This window comes from Anopheles darlingi, chromosome 3 (genome assembly GCF_943734745.1).
Source record: "Anopheles darlingi chromosome 3, idAnoDarlMG_H_01, whole genome shotgun sequence".
Taxonomy (NCBI): Eukaryota; Metazoa; Arthropoda; class Insecta; order Diptera; family Culicidae; genus Anopheles; species Anopheles darlingi.
Window position 1 is genome coordinate 15,943,967 of NC_064875.1, and position 23,356 is coordinate 15,967,322.

Genomic DNA, 23,356 nt, shown 5'->3' on the forward strand with positions numbered 1-23,356 from the left:
TTCCAACCAATCGATCGCTACCCGAATCTCAGCATCAGCAGCCCCAGTTTGTTCGGTAGCAGCCCCGATACTACTAGCCTTACGCCTTCGCCCACAACGACTGTACTGAAAAACTATGATGCAGCCAGTCCCAATCCGCGCTAGACCGGATGTGGAAGGATGTTGGAAAGTTGAAATCAGAATTTCTTGTTGTTTTACCTTTGGACTGTGTGTTTATTGTGTTTACGATTAAAGTACCACGGAGTCGCTCCGCAGATCGCCGGAGCATTCTGTAAAAATTAATGGGATTATGCCCAGATAAATAAATACGTTCAGATGATGGCTAGATGAAAAAGAAGCTTTTCAACTTTTGAAACTTTTGCGAAAACAAAAAGCCGTTGATGATTTTAAAATTTGGATGATCCCGAACCACCCTGTAATCCTTCTGACTTTTGCAAGGTTCCGTCACTGGCGACCTTTGTAGAGCTCCGGGCGCTGTCAAACCAGAATTTTGTTTGTCATCATCCAAAAGGGACGAATTTTCGTGAGTTCGTGAATCGCGCGTAGTTTTCTTCACAAAAACCGATATACAATGGCTCTCGCCGATCTCTGTGGCTTTTCCCAAGGGAATGCATTCAGCGAGGCTTCGCTGGGTCACGACTTTTTCAGCCATCGCGACATCATGGTTAATACCCAGAATCTTCACAACAACCTCTCGCTCGCGGTGCCTCCGTTTCAAGATGTAAGGTTAATCGCACCGTCCGGGATTCTTTCCCGTTTTCACCTTCGATCTTGTTTCCCTTTACAGCCTGCAGTAAACCTGGCTAAACTGCAAGCCGCCGGTGAGACTAGCGGTATTAAAATGGATTTCGATCACGGCACGACCACGCTCGGCTTCCGGTTCCAGGGTGGTGTCATCCTAGCAGTCGATTCCCGTGCTACCGGTGGTCAGTTCATTGGTTCGCAAACGATGAAGAAGATCGTAGAAATCAATGATTATCTGTTGGGTACGTTGGCCGGCGGTGCGGCCGACTGTGTGTATTGGGATCGAGTATTGGCCAAGGAGTGCCGTATTTACGAGCTGCGCAACAAGGAGCGGATTTCGGTGGCGGCTGCGAGCAAAATTATGTCCAACATTGTGTACTACTACAAGGGCATGGGACTCAGCATGGGAATGATGCTGGCCGGTTATGATAAGCGAGTACGTAGCAACTGTCCCTAGTAAAATCATAATCCCGCTGTTTGCTAATCTTTTTCTCTCAACTCCATGCAGGGTCCACAGCTGTACTACATCGATTCGGAAGGTACGCGCACCCCGGGCAAAGTGTTTTCGGTCGGCAGTGGTTCCATTTATGCGTACGGTGTGTTGGACTCCGGGTATCACTGGGATCTGACGGACGAAGAGGCACAGGATCTGGGACGGCGCGCGATCTACCACGCAACACACCGTGACGCGTACTCCGGTGGTATCGTACGGGTGTACCATATCAAACCGACCGGTTGGGTCAACATTTCCAACCAGGACTGCATGGATCTGCATTTCCAGTTCAAGGAAGAGAAGGAAAAGAAGTTTGGCGGTAGTGCCAGTGCTTAAATGCTAAGAATCATGTTCAACTGTCCTTTTGCGAATAAAATAATCCCTTCGAGGATCTCGGGAATACTTGATAGGAGTGTTTGTGATCTGTGGAAATACGGCTTCATCTTGATGTTGTCATTGAAACGTCAGTTGGCTGTCAGTGGGGCCAATTCATTTTTTTTGTCAGCAACGAAATCCTTTTCAGTGGTACACGGGATTACTTTCGGCAAATTATACTATCAAATATCGCATGTGAACTGTAGAAACACATGTACGGTCGAACCCGTTCCTCAGAACAGCGCAGTAAAGGTGTTGAGCGATAAGCGGCGATCCAGCGGAATCTCATTTACGGACCACCGACGGCTGCTGGAGGAGGCAAATTGGAAACGTCACTAACACTCACCACGTCAGCCGGAATCGTCGTCGTACACAGTTTGTCACACCAATTTTTGGTCGGTCAACAAACGGCAGCGGAATTGTGTGGACAGTTTTGTAGTTATCGCAACCGTGTTCCTCTGCTATAGAAAATGGTAGGTTGGCGCAATCCTACTCCCTCCTCGCAGCGAAGGGAGCGGAGTTCCCATCGAATGCTCTCGTGTTTTGCTATCTTGACTTCTCGTTTGTAGGTACTCATAGCGGCCGCAGTGTGTACGAAGGCTGGGAAAAGTATGTACTATTGACCATGGCTCGTGCCGTACAACTTGATAGGTGGCCTTCCCGTGACTGACCAGAATCCGTGAACTCCGTTTTATCTTCTTGCAGCAATCGTTTCCCGGCAGTTTGTCGAAATGACAAAGGCCCGCATCGAGGGACTGCTGGCAGCCTTTCCTAAACTGATGACATCCGGTAAGCAGCACACCTTCGTCGAGACGGATTCCGTGCGTTATGTGTACCAGCCGCTGGAAAAGCTGTACATGCTGCTCATCACGACAAAGGCCAGCAACATCCTGGAGGACCTCGAGACGCTTCGTCTGTTTTCAAAGGTCATTCCCGAGTACTGCCGTTCGCTAGAGGAAAAGGAGATAATCGAGAATGCGTTCGATTTGATCTTTGCCTTTGACGAGATCGTCGCCCTCGGATACCGGGAGAGCGTGAATCTGGCACAGATCAAAACGTTCGTCGAGATGGACTCGCACGAGGAGAAGGTGTACCAGGCGGTACGGCAGACCCAGGAACGCGAAGCGAAGCAGAAGATGCGCGAACGGGCTAAGGAACTGCAGCGCCAGCGAATGGAGCAGAAGAAAAGCGGTCTCGGTGGACGCGGTGCCATTGGTGGTACTGGTCCGGAAGGGTTTGGTAATCGTTCCATGGGCGGAGGTGGCATATCGAGCGACAGTATTTCATCGCTCAGCACACCTTCGGTCAACATCGGAGAGATTAAACCGATGGCTGCGCCGGCGTAAGTAACAGATACCGCCAACCAATTGTCAGTATCAACGAGTCCGGGCTGGAACTACATTACTCTATTTTTTGTACACCTCTTCTAGAAAACCAAGTGCTCCAAGAAATGCTCTCAAACTTGGTGGCAAGAATCGCGATGCCGATACGTTCGTTGATCAGCTGAAGAACGAGGGGGAGAAAGTTGTCACCGCACCGTTACCAACTGCGGCTTCGTCAGCTGCTGCAAAAGCCAAGCCGGTATCCGACGTACCGATGGATGAGTGAGTGTCTAGGGCCGACTGGGGCAGCTTAATGTTGATAGAAATTGTGAAATTGATTTCCGAATTGACCTCTTCCACCTTCCCCCTATTTACCAATTGTAGTGTACATCTGCGAATGGAAGACAAGGTTGTGATTCGCGTTGGGCGGGACGGTGGCTTGCAATCGTTTGAGCTTTCGGGGCTCCTGACTTTGCGCATCTCGGACGAAAAGTATGGTCGCATTAAGGTACAGCTAGACAACACCGATCAGCGTGGTATTCAGCTGCAGACACACCCGAATGTGGACAAGGAACTGTTTCGCAATCAGAATCAGATTGGATTGAAAAATCCGGCAAAACCATTCCCACTGAACACAGACGTCGGTGTACTGAAGTGGCGCTACCAAACGCAGGACGAATCGGCCGTTCCACTGACCAGTAAGTATAAAACTCGTAGTCATCCTTGGGTAGTGTCCTATTGTACGGTAAATATCGGTATCATCCCGTTTGACCCCACTAGTCAACTGTTGGCCATCGGAAAACGCGGAAGGTGGTTGCGATGTTAACATAGAATACGAGCTGGAACATACGCGGTTAGAGTTGCAGGATGTTTGCATCACGATCCCGTTGCCGTAAGTTGCCAGGTTTTGCCACAAGTGGTTGTCCATCTTATTAATTTCCCTTTCCCCTCCCACAGCATGGGAGTAGCACCTTCGATAGCTGAATGCGATGGTGACTACAACCACGACTCGCGCAAGAATGTGCTTCAGTGGAACTTACCGGTAATCGATGCTGCCAGTAAGCAGGGTTCGATGGAGTTTAGCGTACCGAGTTCCATTCCTGGAGACTTTTTCCCGCTCGATGTAAGTACCTTCTTACTCGCCAAGAACTCGCTGATTAAGAACTGGTGAGAGGCATTATAACATTACACATTTTTCAAATTTATTTGCTTCCCTAGATATCGTTCTCGTCGAAAATTCCCTACGCAGAGCTGGCACCCGCAAAGGTACTGCTGGTGGACGATGGTGCGGAAGTTAAATTTTCCGCAGAAACTGTTTTCTACACGGATAAGTTTGAAATAGTGTAAACATCAAACTCCATCATATTGCGCTACGCCAACCGAAAGAGAGCGAAAGGGTATTCTTAGCTTTCCAGTTTTTTTTTATATATATTCCCCAAACTACCCCTGCTAGTGCTAGGGAACAAAAAATCAGCCTGTAATTCAGCAAGGCTTAGAAAATGGCTAATTCTGTTGCTGTTCGCACGGTCTCGTGATTCCGGCCAGTGTGTTTCGTCGCAAAGAGCCGGTCCAATGCATCGTGCTCCCCCCTTCTTCCTCGTCATTGTTCTCTGTGAGTCTGCTGGGCTAGAATAGTGCAAGAGAGCAGCACATAAAAATTCCACAATACCCGAACATACATTTTCGTGCAAATATGTTAATCCACGCAAGCAAAATGGTGAATAAACAAATTGAAACTATTATAAGGTGAAAAATGTTTGGCCCATTATATATCGTGCGCACCGCAAAATGTAGTAATCTTGGGCTGGGCCAACCGGCTTAAAATGTAAACAAACGCGACCAGACGAAAAAAGTGCGCCGTTTTGTATTGTGTTTTTTTTTCAGATGGACTTTGTCTGTACCTACAACATTTACTTACCCGTTTTTTGATGTTTCGGATTGTTTACACCCTATTTTGAAAGTATTTTAAAAAAGCATTTGTTCCGGTTGATCTTTGCCGGGCTTACCTCACCCTGCCTGTGATGCTAGTAAAGCGGTTCCTGCTCTCATACACCAAAGCAATGCATCGGATTAATCGGGCGCCAAAGGACAAAGGCGGCGCTGCAAACTCCCCTGCCGATTATGGTGCCGTATGCTTGGAACACAAGCCTCTCAATTACAACAGCAACCCGTACCAAACTTCCTTGCGATACCTCAGCACTACCAGCAACCGCATGGCAACAGTGAACGATGAAAACGCAAGGCAGATCACCGGATCGGCGACGGTTTCACTGTATCAAATGAAAAAACTCATAAAAGCGGCCTGCCCAACGTTGGGCGAAAGTGTGGAAGGTCCCACCTGCATTGAGACGCAATGTCCCGTTTGCCATATCGTGCCCGGCGTTAATACCTCTGCGGACCCACCTCCGGTTCGTGCCCGGATCTACGTCAATAAAACGACGGGAAGCTTCGCGTGCTCTTCCTGCCACTATCTAGGCCGCTGGGAGCAGATAGAAAAATTCTTCCCACCTTACAACCGATCGGCAAAGTCGCTGCAGGAGTTACGCAAACTAAGGACTGCATTTCTGGAGCTGAAACGGGAATGTACGGGTTCCGATACACCAGTCCACTCGATACCAGCGGATTCGATCGAGCTGGATGGTGCAAGTGCCAAAGTTGTTACCGACGCGCTAGGCATACCGGTAAGGCTAACACGATCAAATTTGCTATGCCAACTATACTGTTTGCATAGAAAAAATAAATTAAATAATATCCGGGAATTCCCGTCCCTCCTCGTTCGGCAGGGTGCTTTTGGTGAATCTCTCGTCCAACTTAAAGCACGCTGGAATGCATTAAACAAGGAGCTGTTCGTACCACTGAAGGATGTAGAAGATCGAGTGATAGGCTACAAGGCGCTGCAACGTAGTACGTCCGAAGGAGAGCTCCATGAACGAACGGTACCAGAAGCAAATGGGAGTGGAATCATTCAGCTACGTTGCAACATTCCTAGTGCTGGTACGAGGGCGAAGGAGCAATGCCATCTCAATGCCGTCCTAGTGTTGAGCGTGCTGGATTTGTTAGCCCTTGGTACCGCAAAACTAAATGGTAAACCCCATGGCACCCTATGATCTGAAGGGAGCAACACCGTATGGATTAACGTTTCTTGTGCTTGTGTGTGTGTGTGTGTGTGTTCTTTTTGTTAGTTACGGCCGTTTGTCTTCCGCATGGTTTAAAGAGCTTGCCACAACAGTGTTTACCGGCGCTGGAGCGATTTCAGCGGATGACTTTGTGGTTTAACTACGATACCGCCGGCTGGGATACGGCACGGAATTATGCGAAAAAGCTGGATGAACGGCGTTGCCTGTTTGTACGCCCTACGGAGCAGCACCCTACACCGTACCGGGCACTGCAGCAGCAGGACGGCGGTCCCGAACTAAAGACGATCCTGGCCAAGGCACAGCCGATTCTGCATCAATCCATCACTACGTTCCACGCGCTACGCCAAGATGTACTGAGCGATCTGCAGAACATCGATAAGGTCCAGGGGGTCAAATGGAGACGCTATCCGACGCTGAATAAACTGCTCAAGGGTCATCGCAAGGGTGAGCTGACGGTGCTGACCGGACCGACAGGTTGCGGTAAGACAACCTTTATGTCGGACTACTCGCTCGATCTAGCGCAGCAGGGCGTCTCAACGCTCTGGGGTTCGTTCGAGATACGTAACACCCGGTTAGCGGCTACACTGCTACGCCAAATGGTGGGTCGACCGTTGGACGAACATTTGGTCGACTTTGAGCGGTGGGCCGACGAATTCGAGCGTTTACCGATCTATTTTATGACTTTCCACGGTCAGCAACCGATCAAGGTGGTAATGGAAGCGATTGAGCATGCACAGTACGTGCACGACATTCAGCACGTCATTATCGATAACCTACAGTTCATGATGGGTATGCTTGAGGAGAGCAAGCATCTGGACCGGTACTGGAAGCAGGATGCGATTATAGGTGCCTTCCGTTCGTTCGCCACACGTCGTAATTGCCACGTAACGCTCGTGATACATCCGCGCAAGGAGCGCGATACGGACGAGCTTACGACGAGTTCCATCTTTGGTGGCGCCAAAGCCTCTCAGGAAGCCGATAACGTGCTGCTCATACAGGACAAACGGTTGACGTCGGTGCGGGGTAAAAAGTATCTGCAGATTGCAAAAAATCGTTACAGCGGTGACCTCGGTATTATGCCGCTCGATTTCGACAAGGCAAGTTTAAGCTATGCTCAGCGTAAGAGAAAGGCAGACGGTGGAACTGACGGTTCTTCCCTAGCTGTCGCATCGGTTGGACATCCACAGGCGGATTCTATGTAGCGCCGCTTAACAAGCTACCATTTGATTCCAGTTCAGTCGTTGTAGCATCGCCACACGGAGAGGATTTTATATAATAAAAAATATGCTCATTCCTGAGGCTGTACGGACGCGTTTGCTTACACGAGAATCGCACGAATACATCTAATCCTTGTTACATGCCATTTCCATTGTTATTGCCCTAGCTGTGCGTCCATTTTCATGCTGAAGATTGCCGATAGTTTTTCACATCCAGCAACTTTTTGCCACACATCGCACAAATGCCTTTCTTGTAAGCACACTGCTGGCAGTAATGCGAACCTGCCTGATGGATTTTTTGTTTGCATATCCTACACACGAACGGAAAAGAGACCAAATCCCATAAGATACCGTCCAGTCGCATCTCAAAACCGGCAAAACCAATCGAAACTTACCGACATGGAGCAAAGTTACCGGCGATTGGATTGTACCTAGTTTTGGCGCTGCTTAGCGCTTTGTTTTCGTTGATTTTCCTACCTCCACCCTCGGTTGTGTTCCGGGCACCGGCTTTCCATGGGTCTGGCGTGATGACTTTGCCCAGTTTTTTCTCACACTTTTCACAAACCATCAGGTCCAGCGGGGATTGAACTACGCTTGGAACAGGTGCACTTTAAAAGAGTATTTTTATCGAATATTATTTATCGCAAGAGCTGGCGTCGTCGGCTAGTTTTTGTTTTCAGCATCGTCTCTATTCCATTCCCAAGATACATATACAACAGTAGGAAAGTTATAACAGATTAGCACAGCTGGGCTATCCTACTTTACTTTCGAGTTTGAATAGAATGGAGCAAGCGAAAGTAATAGCTAATTTCAATTTAACATTTTTTTGTTTATTCTACGATTTCAATAGGCTGCCATTCCGTTCATTTGCCTTTATTATCTCTGCTGCGAACCTGGTTCAGAGCATTGTCGCTACCTAACTGAGCTATTTCTTTCTGATGTCGCATTTTTAACAAATCCATAGTGGTGAACCGAAACCTTCCAAAATCAGTCAGTATTTCGTTGTAGAACGGCTGACCGTTTCTGTAATGTTCCTCGTAATGGCTTTTCAGCTCTCTGATCCGCGGGAAATCTGCATCACACAGATGGCACTGATAGATATTATCGTTACCAACGTGATGCTTAGCGACGTGCTCTACCAAATCTCCGCCACATCCATAAACGCGGTTGCAATACACGCAACTGTAGGGTCTATGTCCCGTATGGGTGTTCATGTGCGTCTTAAGCATATAAGGTAGGGAAAATCTATAAAAATAGAAATTTTATGTGAAATGTACTGTGTAAGTATCGCGGCTGTGCAATCCATATATTACCTTCGATCGCAAAGGTTGCAACTGTACACTTTCTCTACACCTCCTGTAATTATTAACAAAATGCTTTATGCAATTCAATTATCTACACGTGACTTTACATTATAATTACCTCCGTGAACCGCTCGTTGATGGTAACTCAAATTGCGCTTTGAATACAGACGCGCACCACACACGTCGCAATAATGCCCTTTATCTTTTTTGTGTGTTCTTACGTGCCCCTTCAAGACATCTGTAGAAGATTTAGAAGTTTGATAAATCAGTAGATGTTGGATACATTAAATTAATCTCAAACTCAATGAGGAGAAGCTGTGCACTTACTTTCTGAGGAGAATTGTAAAGGGCACAGTTGACAGGCCCAAGTCCCTTTTCGCCCATGGTCTTGCATGTGTCTCTTGTGCTTTTCTTGTGTATCTAATAATACTCCACATATCCAACAAAGGGTTGAGGAATTTTCCTTACATTTATGTACGTTCAGGGCGTTTGCGCTATTGAATCCTTCGCAACACATTTTGCAAAATATATGGAATCCCTTTGAATGCTTCTTAATATGCTTCTTGTATGATTCTTTGTCTATAAACACATCCCGACATGATTCACAATTCAATAATTCCGTCGAAAATATTTGGGGTAAAGCTTCTTCGCGTTCCGATTCATCGGAAACATCTTTCAAGTACTCAGAATTCATGATGGCATTTGATATTTCTGGCCTTGCTACCGTGTTCTCAACCACTGAATTTTCATCTTGATTGTCATCACTTTGCTGATATATGCTGGCATGAAAGCTATCCTCTATGTCATCCAAATATTCCATACTCCCCTCTATATCAGCAACATGTTCTTCGATGGATGAAATTGCATGTTTTGGCGATACACAATCCATTTCTATGGATAACTCAACAATCTCATTGCTATAATTAGCGGCAGTTTCGTTTGTGATCTCAATTGTTTCTGCAATTTCAGGTGGAACGATATCTTTTCTACCCTCAGCAATTTCTTGGTGTTCACTAATGCTACTTTGCACATCTTCGTCTGCGATCCGTTCTTCAGTCGAATCAATTATCTCTCTCTCGTCACTTGTTAAAGATGATTTATCATCTTCCTCAATTTTTATTTTATTGCCCTCAGGAGTGCATAATTCAATTGCATCACTGTCAGCTATGATGAAGCTTGGATCTGAAAAGCTAGTTTCTGCTCTTAACTGATTCCATTCGTATTGATTCTTGAATACTTGGAAGGATGTCATACAAATCGTGTACAACCTGAAGGCATCCATTATACCGTGCTTGCAGTTTCCGCAAACTCGCGTAGGCCATTGTGGTTCGTCATAATTAATGAAAGCCTCGGGATACAGTTTGCACAGAATTGCATAGAGAGTCAGGGATTTATGCACTACTTCGTCGAGCTGATGAACAACACCGGCGCTAGTTAAGCAAATACGACAATATTTGGTCAGCATCTTTTTGCATTGATTTAACACTTCTTATTGCCAATATGTTCACGAAATACGAGTGAAACTCGGAATATCTAAACCACTAAAACGTATTCTGAATGTTCCCGATTCTTCCTGTTGCCTTTTCGCGGAAAATGGAAGATTTTATTGTTTACCAACACTCGTTTGACGCGACCCGCGCATCCTTCCCAAGATAACTATAGTCAAGATGCTTCGTTTTTCAAAATTCAACCGACTGGATTTTATTCCTGTCCGGAAAATAAATGCTTCATTTCGTTTATCTTACGGGATGTATAGGGGTAAACCCAGCCTTTCCGAATTAGCTTCGTTTCTATCGACTGATAGTAAATTCGATACTATCTACTGCAAGTCAACTCAAATGAATGCATCCGCCGATGTTATAGAAATAAATGAGTCCTTTATTTGCGCCATATTGATTTTAATTTGCTCATGGTTGATTTTTACATGTTGAACTGCTTGGAAACTGATTATTTGCGTTATCATTACTTAACGCTGTCGTTTCTTTACGACGTCGCATTTTTATCAAATCCATAATGGTGAACCGAAACCTTCCGAATTCTGTGAGAATTTCGTTGTCCAATTTCTCACCATTTCTGTAATGTACTTCATAATGGTCTTTAAGCTTCTTTATCTTCGGGAAATCTGCATCACACAGATGGCACTGATAAATATTATCGTTACCAACGTGATGCTTAGCGACGTGCTCTACCAAATCGCCGACACTGCCATAAACACGATCACAATACACGCAACTGTAGGGTCTAAGGCCCGTGTGGGTGTTCATGTGCCTTTTAAGTACATATATTGAGGAAAACCTGTATGTTAAGAAAATCGATAAAAATAATTGTATACTAAAATCATACATCGTGCCCATTGCCTATTCGATTAATTTTACCTTTGGCTGCAAATCTCACAGGAAAATGTGTATAGCTCTTCCTTTGTAGCCTTGTGACGTGTCCATTGATGCTTTAGGAAATTACGCTTTGTTGTAAGCTTGGCACCACACACATCACAGCAATATAATTTTTGCTTCTTGTGCGTTACTAAATGGACTTTCATTTGGTCTGCAATATATATAAATTCCGGTCGGCATTAATTTTATATGATAAATTAGGCCAAAATAAAGGACCAGGTATTTCACTTACATTCGGTGGAGAATCGTAGAGGACATAATTGACAATCCCACATTGTCGCTTTTATTGTCTTTGGGTATGTATGAGATTTCATATGTGCCTTGTAGTTACTTGATGCGTCCATTGTTTTGCCACAAATCCAACAAAGAGTCGAAGAATTAGAGTAACATTCATGGGCACAAAGATCAGATACGGTTTTGAAACCTTCATTACACATTTTGCAAAACTTTGTATACCCTTTTTTATGATTTTTCACATGCGTCACGTGTGATTCTTTGTCTACAAATACGACTCGGCAAGATTTACAACTGAATATCTCCGAAGAAAACATTTCTGCAAAAATATCTTCGCCTTCCGATTCATCGCAATCATCTTTGAAGCTCTTAGATTTCACGATGCTATCTGATGCTGCTTGCTCTGTTACCGCTTTTTCATTCATCATTTTTTCAGCTTGGTTATCATCATTGTAGGTACCATGCAAGCTATCCTCTACATCATCAAAAAATTCCATACTTTCCCTAGAATCTTCCTCTTGCTCTTGATCAATTGAAGTAGCCATTTTTATCGGCTGTCCAACTGTATTGGCCGTTTTACAGGTTGATGCTGCACTATCAACTTTAAATATTTCAGCATTGAGTGGTTCTAATGCTAAGGATGTGTTTTTAATAGATTCATGGGCGATGGCCTGCTGCTCACCCATTAAAAATGTTTCACAACTGTCATGTTCTTCATCGTCGGTTTTCTCATTTTGCGTGTAAAATGTAACTTCCTGCTCATCCATTGGACTACGTTTGTCATCTTCTTCATCGTCTATGATTATAACAGCATTTTCAAAATCTATTCCATCTTGATCAGAAAAAAAATTACTGGTCACAGGCCGGTCAGATTGAAAGGTTAACTGGCACGGTTTGATCAAACTATTCGGCAGTTGATTCTTCAATACACTGAAGGTTGACATGCAAACTGCGTACAACCTGTACGCTTCCAATATGCCGTGCTTGCAGTTTCCGCAAACTCGCGTAGGCCATTGGTGGTTTTCACAGCCACTGAAGGCTTCGGGATACAGTTTGCACAGCATTGCATAGAGAGTCAGGGATTTATGCACTACTTCGTCGAGCTGATTAACAACACCGGCGCTAGTTAAGCAAATACGACAATATTTAGTCAGCATCTTTTGGCATTGGTGTAGCACTGCTTATTGCCAATATGTTTACGAAATACGAGAGAATCTCGGAATATCTAAACCACTAAAACCAATTCTGAATGTTCCCGATTCTTTCTGTTGCCTCTTCGCGGAAAACGGAAGATTCTATTGTTTACCAACACTCGTTTGACAAGAATCACACAACCCACGCATCCTTCCCAAGATGACTATAGTCAAGGTGTATGCATGTGTCTGATTTGAAATATTTCAGTCATTAGGCCCTGCCACATTGAGCGTAAACTCTAGTAATAAATAGCCGTGGCCACACGGGGCGAAAACTCTAGCGCAAACGAAAAAATTAATGCCAAAACGGTTTCGCTTAACCCTTACACGCTGTCAAACTTTTATACGTCCGCGGACTTTTTCGCTGAACCCTTGACGCTATCGAACGCTTTATTTACGAAAATGTAGGTTCTTTTCGTATTGTTTTTGCATTTTTAATATAAATATAACAGCAACAGCAACAAAATCGTTAAAAACTGCAAAATTTATTCGGAAATCAACTTCAGCGGCCAAAACACAGATGAAAACAATACGTTTGACATTTCGGCATAAATTTTCGGGGTTTTACCCCTGCCACACGAAGCGAAAACATTTTGGCATTAATGTGCAAATTTGCGCGCAAATTTTCGCCCCGTGTGGCCACGGCTATAATACAAACCGATACATGATTCTTCGTACTACGATTTTATTAACAATCTTTTTGAATAATAGTTGAAAACACCGCCCGTGTGGCCACGGCTAATAATTAATTGCGATAATGGCGACTACCGAATTAAACAGTAGAAAACTAAACTAAGATCGAATCTGCCTGAAAGAAAAATATATTTCATAATAAGTATTTCTTTGCATGCCATCCTTGATTTACTCATATACAAACCGATACATGATTCTTCGTACTACGATTTTATTAACAATCTTTTTGAATAATAGTTGAAAACGAGGTTTAGGTTCTATTAAATTAAACAATAATTTTGTATTGAATTTTGTTGCTTGATAGTATTAAGCTAATAAACCAGAGCATGAGATCTGGTAGTTCCACTGAGTTCTATTGTGTTTGTTGTGTACACTATCAAGAACATTTGAAACAAATATCCATAAGACCAAAATAACCAACGATAACGAAAATAAAGCAATCTGCATCCTTTGGAAAAACATCGTAACCTCGTAATATCATAACCTCACGAAGTGGTACAATACTGGCGAAGTTAATTCTATTAATATTATTTTTGCAAAAATCAACTGGGATATTACCATTTCAACTCAACCATTTTTCGGTTCTCCTTTTCTTTCAATTCTTTTCGGTGCCGCATGTTTAGCAGATCCATAGTAGTGAATCGAAACTTTCCAAAATCAGTCAGTATTTCGTTATAGAACTGCTCGCCATTTCTGAAATGGACCTCGTAATGATCTCGAAGCTCTTTTATCCTCGGGAAGGCTTCATCACATTGGTGACATTGGTAGATATTGTCGTTGCCAATATGATGTTTGGCGACGTGTTCTACTAAATCTCCGCCACATCCATAAACACGGTTGCAATACACGCAACTATAGGGTCTATGACCCGTATGGGTTTTCATGTGCGTCTTGAGTGCATAAGGGAGAGAAAATCTATAGGAATAGAAAGAATAAATATGAAATAAGGTAAAAGATATGATAACCGCATCAGATGACAACTATCAATGAGAAATGATAACTATCAATTGAAATCAATATATTACCGTCGATCACAAAGGGCGCAGCTGTACACCTTCTCTACACCTCCTGCAAAAAATTATAAAAAAAAAATTTTAATTGCATGATCATATACGACATTAGCATCTTACCTACCTCCGTGCACTGATCGTTGATGGTATTTCAAATTACGCTTTGATGAGAGGTTGGCTCCACACACATCGCAGCAATAACCCCTATCCTTCTTATGAGTTCTTACGTGTCCTTTCAAGACAGCTGTAAAAATCATTGAGAGCGTTTATGCTGCTGAACCAAGTCCAAAAACTAACGAGACAATGTTGTGTACTTACTCTTAGAATTGAATCGTAAAGGGCACAGTTGACAGGCCCACGTGTCTTCTGGCATATGAGATTGCATGTGTCTCTTATGCTTTTTCACCGTATCCGTTGTGTTACCACAAATCCAACATAGGGTCGAGGATTCATACCTACATTCATGCGCATTCAGAGTAGTTGCACTATTGAAGCCCTTGTTGCACATTTTGCAAATTAAACGCCCGAGTCTATGAAGTTTCAAATGTTTCTCATATGATGCCTTGTCCAAAAACACATCCCGACATGATTCGCAGCTTAATATATCCGACGAGAATATATCGGCAAAAGCGTCTTCGCCTTCTGATTCATCGGAATCGTATTTTAGGCAGCCAGAATACATCATTGTATCTGTTACTTTTGGTTCTGCTATACCGCACTCAACCATTCCGTTATCATCATTTTCCTGATACGTGTTGACACGCAAGCTATCCTCTATGCATTCCAAATACTCCATACTTTCCTCAGGATCATCCAAATGTTCTTCTTCGATTGAAATAGTATTGTTTGGCGCTGCACAATCCATTTCTACTGATAGTTCTACAATTTCATGGCTATAAGAAGCAGCAGTTTCGTTTGGAATCTCGATTGTATCTCCAATCTGTGGTTTTAGTACGATATCTTTTTCGTCCTCAACATGTCCTTGCTGTTCGCTAAACAAAAAACTTGCATTGCAATATCCCTCTCCGTCTCCGTCGATCTGTTCCTCCATTAGACAAACGATTTCTTCCTCTTCGCTTGTTAAAGATGACTTATCATCTCCTTCGTTACTTTTATTTCTGGCAGCCGCAGTGAAATCTACTACATCGTTATCAGGTACTGCGAAGCATTGACTTGAAAAATTCAATTCTGTTCTTGATTCTTGCTGTTTTTTCTTCAGCCGTTTCTTCAATATATCGAGGGTTGACATGCAAACTACGTACAACCCGTATGCATCCAAAATTGCTTGTTTGCAGATATCGCAGGCTCTTGTTGGCCATTGTTGACCTTTATAATCAACGAACGCCTCTGGATACATTTTGCACAGCATTGCATAGAGAGTCAGGGATTTATGCACTACTTCGTCGAGCTGATGAACAACACCGGCGCTAGTTAAGCAAATACGACAATATTTGGTCAGCATCTTTTGGCATTGGTTCAGCACTTCTTATCGCCAATATGTTCACGAAATACGAGTGAAACTCGGAATATCTAAACCACTAAAACCAATTCTGAATGTTCCCGATTCCTTCTGTTGCCTCTTCGCGGAAAACGGAAGATTTTATTGTTTACCAACACTCGTTTGACGCAACCCGCGCATCCTTCCCAAGATAACTATAGTCAAGATGCTTCGTTTTTCAAAATTCAACCGACTGGATTTTATTCCTGTCCGGAAAATAAATGCTTCATTTCGTTTATCTTACGGGATGCATAGGGGTAAACCCAGCCTTTCCGAATTAGCTTCGTTTCTATCGACTGATAGTAAATTCGATACTATGGCCGCTATTGCGAGTGTCTTGTCTCGTTTCCAAGACAAGACTCGACCAGTCTTGTCTGGCAAAAACCGCGGAGTCTTGGTTGTCTAAAATCGGTATTGCGAGAGTCGCATGAATACTTGAATGAACAAGTGTTCATTTGGCTGTCAAAAGCCGTCAAAATCCCAACTTTGTATGTAAACAATCGCGCGCAGCTTGAGTTTCCTTACCGTTAACGTGTTTTAATTCATCAAAAAAATGTTTTCAATCGTACAATATTTGTTCAATTATTCTCAATCTCTGATGCATTTTTATTCAGGAACTCGATCGTCACGAAAGCAAATGCTCAGGTTTAAGCCCATTACATGGTTCTCAGAAAATGTGCCATTTCGTACAATTGAACATAATCGATTACTGGTAATAGGTTATTGATTAATTCCATTAAATTCCTCCAATCAACCGCCAGTCTGCTAAATAAAAAACTGTTACGGTAATCTTAAATCGCAGTCTTGTTTGGCAGACTCCCAGTCTGGTAGCTTTGAGTACAAGACAGCTGAGTCTCGTTTCCAAGACAGAAATCGGAGTCAAGCAAGACACTCGCAATACCGACACCAGACTGACGTTTGTCTTGGAAACGAGACAAGACACTCGCAATAGGGGCCTATATACTGCAAGTCAACTCAAATGAATGCATCCGCCGATGTTATAGAAATAAATGAGTCCTTTATTTGTGCCATATTGATTTTAATTTGCTCATGGTTGATTTTTACATGTTGAACTGCTTGGAAACTAATTATTTGCGTTATCATTACTTAACGCTGTCGTTTCTTTACGACGTCGCATTTTTAACAAATCCATAATGGTGAACCGAAACCTTCCGAATTCTGTGAGAATTTCGTTGTCCAATTTCTCACCATTTCTGTAATGTACTTCATAATGGTCTTTAAGCTTCTTTATCTTCGGGAAATCTGCATCACACAGATGGCACTGATAGATATTATCGTTACCAACGTGATGCTTAGCGACGTGCTCTACCAAATCGCCGCCACTGCCATAAACACGATTACAATACACGCAACTGTAGGGTCTAAGGCCCGTGTGGGTGTTCATGTGCCTTTTAAGAATATATATTGACGAAAACCTGTATGTTAAGAAAATCGATAAAAATAATTGTATACTAAAATCATACATCGTGCCCATTGCCTATTCGATTAATTTTACCTTTGGCTGCAAATCTCACAGGAAAATGTGTATAGCTCTTCCTTTGTAGCCTTGTGACGTGTCCATTGATGCTTTAGGAAATAACGCTTTGTTGTAACCTTGACACCACACACATCACAGCAATATAATTGTTGTTTCTTGTGCGTTACTAAATGGGCTTTCAAATGGTCTGCAATATATATAAATTCCGGTCGGCATTAATTTTATATGATAAATTAGGCCAAAATAAAGGACCAGGTATTTCACTTACATTCGGTGGAGAATCGTAGAGGACATAATTGACAATCCCACATTGTCGCTTTTATTGTCTTTGGGTATGTATGAGATTTCATATGTGCCTTGTAGTTACTTGATGCGTCCATTGTTTTGCCACAAATCCAACAAAGAGTCGAAGAATTAGAGTAACATTCATGGGCACAAAGATCAGATACGGTTTTGAAACCTTCATTACACATTTTGCAAAACTTTGTATACCCTTTTTTATGATTTTTCACATGCGTCACGTGTGATTCTTTGTCTACAAATACGACTCGGCAAGATTTACAACTGAATATCTCCGAAGAAAACATTTCTGCAAAAATATCTTCGCCTTCCGATTCATCGCAATCATCTTTGAAGCTCTTAGATTTCACGATGCTATCTGATGCTGCTTGCTCTGTTACCGCTTTTTCATTCATCATTTTTTCAGCTTGGTTATCATCATTGTAGGTACCATGCAAGCTATCCTCTACATCATCCAAAAAATCCATACTTTCCCTAGAATCTTCCTCTTGCTCTTCATCAATTGAAGTAGCCATATTTATCGGCTGTCCAACAGTATTGGCCGTTTTACAGGTTGCTGCTGCACTATCAACTTTAAATATTTCAGCATTGAGTGGTTCTAATGCTAAGGATGTGTTTTTAATAGATTCATGGGCGATGGCCTGCTCACCCATTAAAAATGTTTCACAACTGTCATGTTCTTCATCGTCGGTTTTCTCATTTTGCGTGTAAAATTTAACTTCCTGCTCATCCATTGGACTACGTTTGTCATCTTCTTCATCGTCTATGATTATAACAGTATTTTTAAAATCTATTCCATCTTGACCAGAAAAAGAATTACTGGTCACAGGCCGGTCAGATTGAAAGGTTAACTGGCACGGTTTGATCAAACTATTCGGCAGTTGATTCTTCAATACACTGAAGGTTGACATGCAAACTGCGTACAACCTGTACGCTTCCAATATGCCGTGCTTGCAGTTTCCGCAAACTCGCGTAGGCCATTGGTGGTTTTCACAGCCACTGAAGGCTTCGGGATACAGTTTGCACAGCATTGCATAGAGAGTCAGGGATTTATGCACTACTTCGTCGAGCTGATTAACAACACTTGCGCTAGTTAAGCAAATCCGACAATATTTAGTCAGCATCTTTTGGCATTGATTTAACACTTCTTATTGCCAATATGTTCACGAAATACGAGTGAAACTCGGAATATCTAAACCACTAAAACCAATTCTGAATGTTCCCGATTCTTTCTGTTGCCTCTTCGCGGAAAACGGAAGATTCTATTGTTTACCAACACTCGTTTGACGCGACCCGCGCATCCTTCCCAAGATAACTATAGTCAAGATGCTTCGTTTTTATAAATTTAACCGACTGGATTTTATTCCTGTCCGGAAAATAAATGCTTCATTTCGTTTATCTTACGGGATGCATAGGGGTAAACCCAGCCTTTCCGAATTAGCTTCGTTTCTATCGACTGATAGTAAATTCGATACTATCTACTGCAAGTCAACTCAAATGAATGCATCCGCCGATGTTATAGAAATAAATGAGTCCTTTATTTGCGCCATATTGATTTTAATTTGCTCATGGTTGATTTTTACATGTTGAACTGCTTGGAAACTAATTATTTGCGTTATCATTACTTAACGCTGTCGTTTCTTTACGACGTCGCATTTTTAACAAATCCATAATGGTGAACCGAAACCTTCCGAATTCTGTGAGAATTTCGTTGTCCAATTTCTCACCATTTCTGTAATGTACTTCATAATGGTCTTTAAGCTTCTTTATCTTCGGGAAATCTGCATCACACAGATGGCACTGATAGATATTATCGTTACCAACGTGATGCTTAGCGACGTGCTCTACCAAATCGCCGCCACTGCCATAAACACGATTACAATACACGCAACTGTAGGGTCTATGGCCCGTGTGGGTGTTCATGTGGCTCTTAAGCATAGAAGGAATTGCAAATCTAGATAGATAAAAAAGCGGTAATGAAAGTCTAAGTGACATAAAAATAACGATTCAATCATACCTGCGACCACAAACGTTGCATGGGTGCAACTTCTCTATTCCTCCTGTAAATAGTATTAAAGGACATAATCCTAGGTAAATATTTCAAAATTTGTGGTTTTAATTTTCCTACCTTCGTGAACAGCACGCTGGTGATATTTCAAATTACGCTTTGATGACAGGTTCACTCCACATATATCGCAGCAATGCCGTATATCCTTTTTGTGTATATATTCGTGACTATTCATTGCAGCTTAAAAGGCAATTTAAAATAATTATTATGCATAGTCCAAACCGCTTATAACAATAAAATCCACACTCACTTTGCGTCGAGAATCGTAGCGGGCAGAGCTGACAGGCCCACGAACCCTCCGGCATATGGGCTTCCATGTGTCTCTTATGCTTTTCTACATCATCCAAAAAATCCATACTTTCCCTAGAATCTTCCTCTTGCCCTTGATCAATTGAAGTAGCCATTTTTATCGGCTGTCCAACAGTATTGGCCGTTTTACAGGTTGCTGCTGCACTATCAACTTTAAATATTTCAGCATTGAGTGGTTCTAATGCTAAGGATGTGTTTTTAATAGATTCATGGGCGATGGCCTGCTCACCCATTAAAAATGTTTCACAACTGTCATGTTCTTCATCGTCGGTTTTCTCATTTTGCGTGTAAAATTTAACTTCCTGCTCATCCATTGGACTACGTTTGTCATCTTCTTCATCGTCTATGATTATAACAGTATTTTTAAAATCTATTCCATCTTGACCAGAAAAAGAATTACTGGTCACAGGCCGGTCAGATTGAAAGGTTAACTGGCACGGTTTGATCAAACTATTCGGCAGTTGATTCTTCAATACACTGAAGGTTGACATGCAAACTGCGTACAACCTGTACGCTTCCAATATGCCGTGCTTGCAGTTTCCGCAAACTCGCGTAGGCCATTGGTGGTTTTCACAGCCACTGAAGGCTTCGGGATACAGTTTGCACAGCATTGCATAGAGAGTCAGGGATTTATGCACTACTTCGTCGAGCTGATTAACAACACTTGCGCTAGTTAAGCAAATCCGACAATATTTAGTCAGCATCTTTTGGCATTGATTTAACACTTCTTATTGCCAATATGTTCACGAAATACGAGTGAAACTCGGAATATCTAAACCACTAAAACCAATTCTGAATGTTCCCGATTCTTTCTGTTGCCTCTTCGCGGAAAACGGAAGATTCTATTGTTTACCAACACTCGTTTGACGCGACCCGCGCATCCTTCCCAAGATAACTATAGTCAAGATGCTTCGTTTTTATAAATTTAACCGACTGGATTTTATTCCTGTCCGGAAAATAAATGCTTCATTTCGTTTATCTTACGGGATGCATAGGGGTAAGCTCAGCCTTTCCGAATTAGCTTCGTTTTTATAGACTGATAGTAAATTCGATACTATCTACTGCAAGTCAACTCAAATGAATGCATCCGCCGATGTTATAGAAATAAATGAGTCCTTTATTTGCGCCATATTGATTTTAATTTGCTCATGGTTGATTTTTACATGTTGAACTGCTTGGAAACTGATTATTTGCGTTATCATTACTTAACGCTGTCGTTTCTTTACGACGTCGCATTTTTAACAAATCCATAATGGTGAACCGAAACCTTCCGAATTCTGTGAGAATTTCGTTGTCCAATTTCTCACCATTTCTGTAATGCGCCTCGTAATGGATCCGAATCTCCTTAATCTTCGGGAAATCTGCATCACACAGATGGCATTGATAAATATTATCGTTACCAACGTGATGCTTAGCGACGTGCTCTACCAAATCGCCGCCACTGCCATAAACACGATTACAATACACGCAACTGTAGGGTCTATGGCCCGTGTGGGTGTTCATGTGGCTCTTAAGCATAGAAGGAATTGCAAATCTAGATAGATAAAAAAGCGGTAATGAAAGTCTAAGTGACATAAAAATAACGATTCAATCATACCTGCGACCACAAACGTTGCATGGGTGCAACTTCTCTATTCCTCCTGTAAATAGTATTAAAGGACATAATCCTAGGTAAATATTTCAAAATTTGTGTTTTTAATTTTCCTACCTCCATGAACAGCACGCTGGTGATATTTCAAATTACGCTTTGATGACAGGTTCACTCCACATATATCGCAGCAATGCCGTATATCCTTTTTGTGTATATATTCGTGACTATTCATTGCAGCTTAAAAGGCAATTTAAAATAATTATTATGCATAGTCCAAACCGCTTATAACAATAAAATCCACACTCACTTTGCGTCGAGAATCGTAGCGGGCAGAGCTGACAGGCCCACGAACCCTCCGGCATATGGGCTTCCATGTGTCTCTTATGCTTTTCTAGGGTATCCAATAATTTTCCACAAATCCAACATAGGGTCGAGGAATCGAAAGCACATTTATGAGTATAAAGAGCAGTTTCGTGTTTGAAGCCCTTGTGGCACATTTTACAAAAAATATGAAACCCTATTCTATGGTATTTGAGATGTTTCTCCAGTGTTTTTTTGTCAAAAAATACGTCTTGACATGATTTACAACTGAATATCTGAGACGAAAATATTTCACCATAATCATTTTCATCCTTTTGCGAATCATTTTTCAAGCACACAGAATTCATGATGGCACCTGTAACTTCAGGCATTGCTATCGCGCTCTTAACCATTGCATTTTCCCCTACGTTATCATCATTTTCTTGATACGTGTTGACACGCAAGCTATCCTCTATGCATTCCAAATACTCCATACTTTCCTCAGGATCATCCAAATGTTCTTGTTCGATTGAAATAGTATTGTTTGGCGCTGCACAATCCATTTCTACAGATAGTTCTACAATTTCATGGCTATAAGAAGCAGCAGTTTCGTTTGGAATCTCGATTGTATCTCCAATCTGTGGTTTTAGTACGATATCTTTTTCGTCCTCAACATGTCCTTGCTGTTCGCTAAACAAAAAACTTGCATTGCAATATCCCTCTCCGTCTCCGTCGATCTGTTCCTCCATTAGACAAACGATTTCTTCCTCGCTTGTTAAAGATGACTTATCATCTCCTTCGTTACTTTTATTTCTGGCAGCCGCAGTGAAATCTACTACATCGCTATCAGGTACTGCGAAGCATTGACTTGAAAAATTCAATTCTGTTCTTGATTCTTGCTGTTTTTTCTTCAGCCGTTTCTTCAATATATCGAGGGTTGACATGCAAACTACGTACAACCCGTATGCATCCAAAATTGCTTGTTTGCAGATATCGCAGGCCCTTGTTGGCCATTGTTGACCTTTATAATCAGCGAACGCCTCTGGATACATTTTGCACAGCATTGCATAGAGAGTCAGGGATTTATGCACTACTTCGTCGAGCTGATGAACAACACCGGCGCTAGTTAAGCAAATACGACAATATTTGGTCAGCATCTTTTTGCATTGATTTAACACTTCTTATTGCCAATATGTTCACGAAATACGAGTGAAACTCGGAATATCTAAACCACTAAAACGGATTCTGAATGTTCCCAATTCCTTCTGTTGCCTCTTCGCGGAAAACGGAAGATTTTATTGTTTACCAACACTCGTTTGACAAGAATCACACGATCCACGCATCCTTCCCAAGATGACTATAGTCAAGGTGTATGCATGTCTCTGATTAGCCGTGGCCACACGGAGCGAAAATTTGCGCGCAAATTTACAAATTAATGCCAAATCGTTTACGCTTCGATATGTTTACGTGGCCGGGTTGAGGAAATTAAAATCGTTTTGTGGAAGAAAAGGATTGAACGCACTAGCAATGATCACTCACTATCGATATAAACCACAAAAAGGACATATTCCGAGCCCTCCCGTTTGCAAACAGTTTTTACGCTATGTTTCACGCTCCACGGACCTATAATCGTTTGACAGCATGTAAACGGCAAGCGCAAACTTTTTGGCATTAGCC

General features: G+C 42.4%; 9 protein-coding genes across 14 annotated transcripts in view; 4 read left to right on the forward strand and 5 right to left on the reverse strand.

Moving 5' to 3' along the window:
* LOC125953543 (uncharacterized) overlaps positions 1-272 on the forward strand; it is a 7,879-nt gene extending 7,607 nt beyond the window's left edge. Inside the window, 1 exon segment of the mRNA XM_049683167.1 lies at positions 1-272. This exon segment is cut by the window's left edge and continues 1,350 nt beyond it. Within this exon segment, the coding sequence (XP_049539124.1) occupies positions 1-144 (144 nt within the window). The 3' untranslated portion in view covers positions 145-272.
* A 210-nt stretch (positions 273-482) lies between these two features.
* Positions 483-1,644, forward strand: LOC125957001 (proteasome subunit beta type-5). The gene is made up of 3 exons (XM_049689351.1): positions 483-721; positions 788-1,180; positions 1,253-1,644. Exons 1-3 carry the CDS (start codon positions 572-574, stop codon positions 1,571-1,573), a joined length of 864 nt encoding a protein of 287 aa, XP_049545308.1. The 5' UTR covers positions 483-571; the 3' UTR covers positions 1,574-1,644.
* A 91-nt stretch (positions 1,645-1,735) lies between these two features.
* LOC125956973 (coatomer subunit delta) lies at positions 1,736-4,686 on the forward strand. Its single transcript, XM_049689312.1, has 8 exons — positions 1,736-2,085; positions 2,182-2,221; positions 2,318-2,954; positions 3,043-3,216; positions 3,319-3,632; positions 3,715-3,826; positions 3,892-4,057; positions 4,153-4,686. Exons 1-8 carry the CDS (start codon positions 2,083-2,085, stop codon positions 4,279-4,281), a joined length of 1,575 nt encoding a protein of 524 aa, XP_049545269.1. The 5' UTR covers positions 1,736-2,082; the 3' UTR covers positions 4,282-4,686.
* A 199-nt stretch (positions 4,687-4,885) lies between these two features.
* On the forward strand, positions 4,886-7,273 carry LOC125956967 (mitochondrial DNA helicase). 2 transcript variants are annotated; one of them, XM_049689300.1, is made up of 3 exons: positions 4,886-5,615; positions 5,718-6,018; positions 6,117-7,273. In XM_049689300.1, the coding sequence occupies exons 1-3, from the start codon at positions 4,956-4,958 to the stop codon at positions 7,271-7,273; spliced, it is 2,118 nt and encodes a 705-aa protein (XP_049545257.1). In that variant the 5' UTR covers positions 4,886-4,955. The 2 variants fall into 2 exon arrangements, with proteins under 2 accessions (XP_049545257.1, XP_049545258.1); XM_049689301.1 differs by having other exon boundaries at positions 5,394-5,615; positions 5,752-6,018.
* A 20-nt stretch (positions 7,274-7,293) lies between these two features.
* LOC125957013 (cysteine-rich PDZ-binding protein) lies at positions 7,294-7,962 on the reverse strand. The gene is made up of 2 exons (XM_049689364.1): positions 7,684-7,962; positions 7,294-7,599 (listed from the first exon to the last, which is right to left on the reverse strand). The coding sequence occupies exons 1-2, from the start codon at positions 7,854-7,856 to the stop codon at positions 7,470-7,472; spliced, it is 303 nt and encodes a 100-aa protein (XP_049545321.1). The 5' UTR covers positions 7,857-7,962; the 3' UTR covers positions 7,294-7,469.
* Positions 7,963-8,062: 100 nt separating this feature from the next.
* On the reverse strand, positions 8,063-13,058 carry LOC125956968 (zinc finger protein 652-A-like). Of its 3 annotated transcripts, none has more exons than XM_049689302.1 (4): positions 11,218-13,058; positions 10,968-11,136; positions 10,621-10,887; positions 8,063-8,266 (listed from the first exon to the last, which is right to left on the reverse strand). In XM_049689302.1, exons 1-4 carry the CDS (start codon positions 12,374-12,376, stop codon positions 8,152-8,154), a joined length of 1,710 nt encoding a protein of 569 aa, XP_049545259.1. In that variant the 5' UTR covers positions 12,377-13,058; the 3' UTR covers positions 8,063-8,151. The 3 variants fall into 3 exon arrangements, 2 of the variants coding, with proteins under 2 accessions (XP_049545259.1, XP_049545261.1); XM_049689304.1 differs by lacking the exons at positions 10,621-10,887; positions 10,968-11,136; positions 11,218-13,058 and adding exons at positions 8,602-8,644; positions 8,711-8,830; positions 8,920-10,493 and having other exon boundaries at positions 8,063-8,533; XR_007469215.1 differs by lacking the exon at positions 8,063-8,266 and adding an exon at positions 8,711-8,830 and having other exon boundaries at positions 8,920-10,887.
* A 247-nt stretch (positions 13,059-13,305) lies between these two features.
* Positions 13,306-23,353, reverse strand: LOC125956969 (zinc finger protein 12-like). Of its 3 annotated transcripts, XM_049689307.1 has the most exons (5): positions 22,701-23,353; positions 14,434-15,441; positions 14,240-14,359; positions 14,131-14,173; positions 13,306-14,020 (listed from the first exon to the last, which is right to left on the reverse strand). In XM_049689307.1, the coding sequence occupies exons 1-5, from the start codon at positions 22,834-22,836 to the stop codon at positions 13,660-13,662; spliced, it is 1,668 nt and encodes a 555-aa protein (XP_049545264.1). In that variant the 5' UTR covers positions 22,837-23,353; the 3' UTR covers positions 13,306-13,659. The 3 variants fall into 3 exon arrangements, with proteins under 3 accessions (XP_049545264.1, XP_049545263.1, XP_049545262.1); XM_049689306.1 differs by lacking the exon at positions 22,701-23,353 and having other exon boundaries at positions 14,434-15,693; XM_049689305.1 differs by lacking the exons at positions 13,306-14,020; positions 14,131-14,173; positions 14,240-14,359; positions 14,434-15,441 and adding exons at positions 20,904-21,322; positions 21,386-21,428; positions 21,497-21,616 and having other exon boundaries at positions 21,687-23,353.
* LOC125956971 (GDNF-inducible zinc finger protein 1-like) lies at positions 16,634-18,832 on the reverse strand. Its single transcript, XM_049689309.1, has 3 exons — positions 17,380-18,832; positions 17,130-17,298; positions 16,634-17,049 (listed from the first exon to the last, which is right to left on the reverse strand). The coding sequence occupies exons 1-3, from the start codon at positions 18,533-18,535 to the stop codon at positions 16,698-16,700; spliced, it is 1,677 nt and encodes a 558-aa protein (XP_049545266.1). The 5' UTR covers positions 18,536-18,832; the 3' UTR covers positions 16,634-16,697.
* LOC125956988 (PR domain zinc finger protein 5-like) lies at positions 18,905-20,630 on the reverse strand. Its single transcript, XM_049689331.1, has 4 exons — positions 19,730-20,630; positions 19,540-19,659; positions 19,429-19,471; positions 18,905-19,365 (listed from the first exon to the last, which is right to left on the reverse strand). Exons 1-4 carry the CDS (start codon positions 20,490-20,492, stop codon positions 19,014-19,016), a joined length of 1,278 nt encoding a protein of 425 aa, XP_049545288.1. The 5' UTR covers positions 20,493-20,630; the 3' UTR covers positions 18,905-19,013.
* Positions 23,354-23,356: the final 3 nt, after the last annotated feature.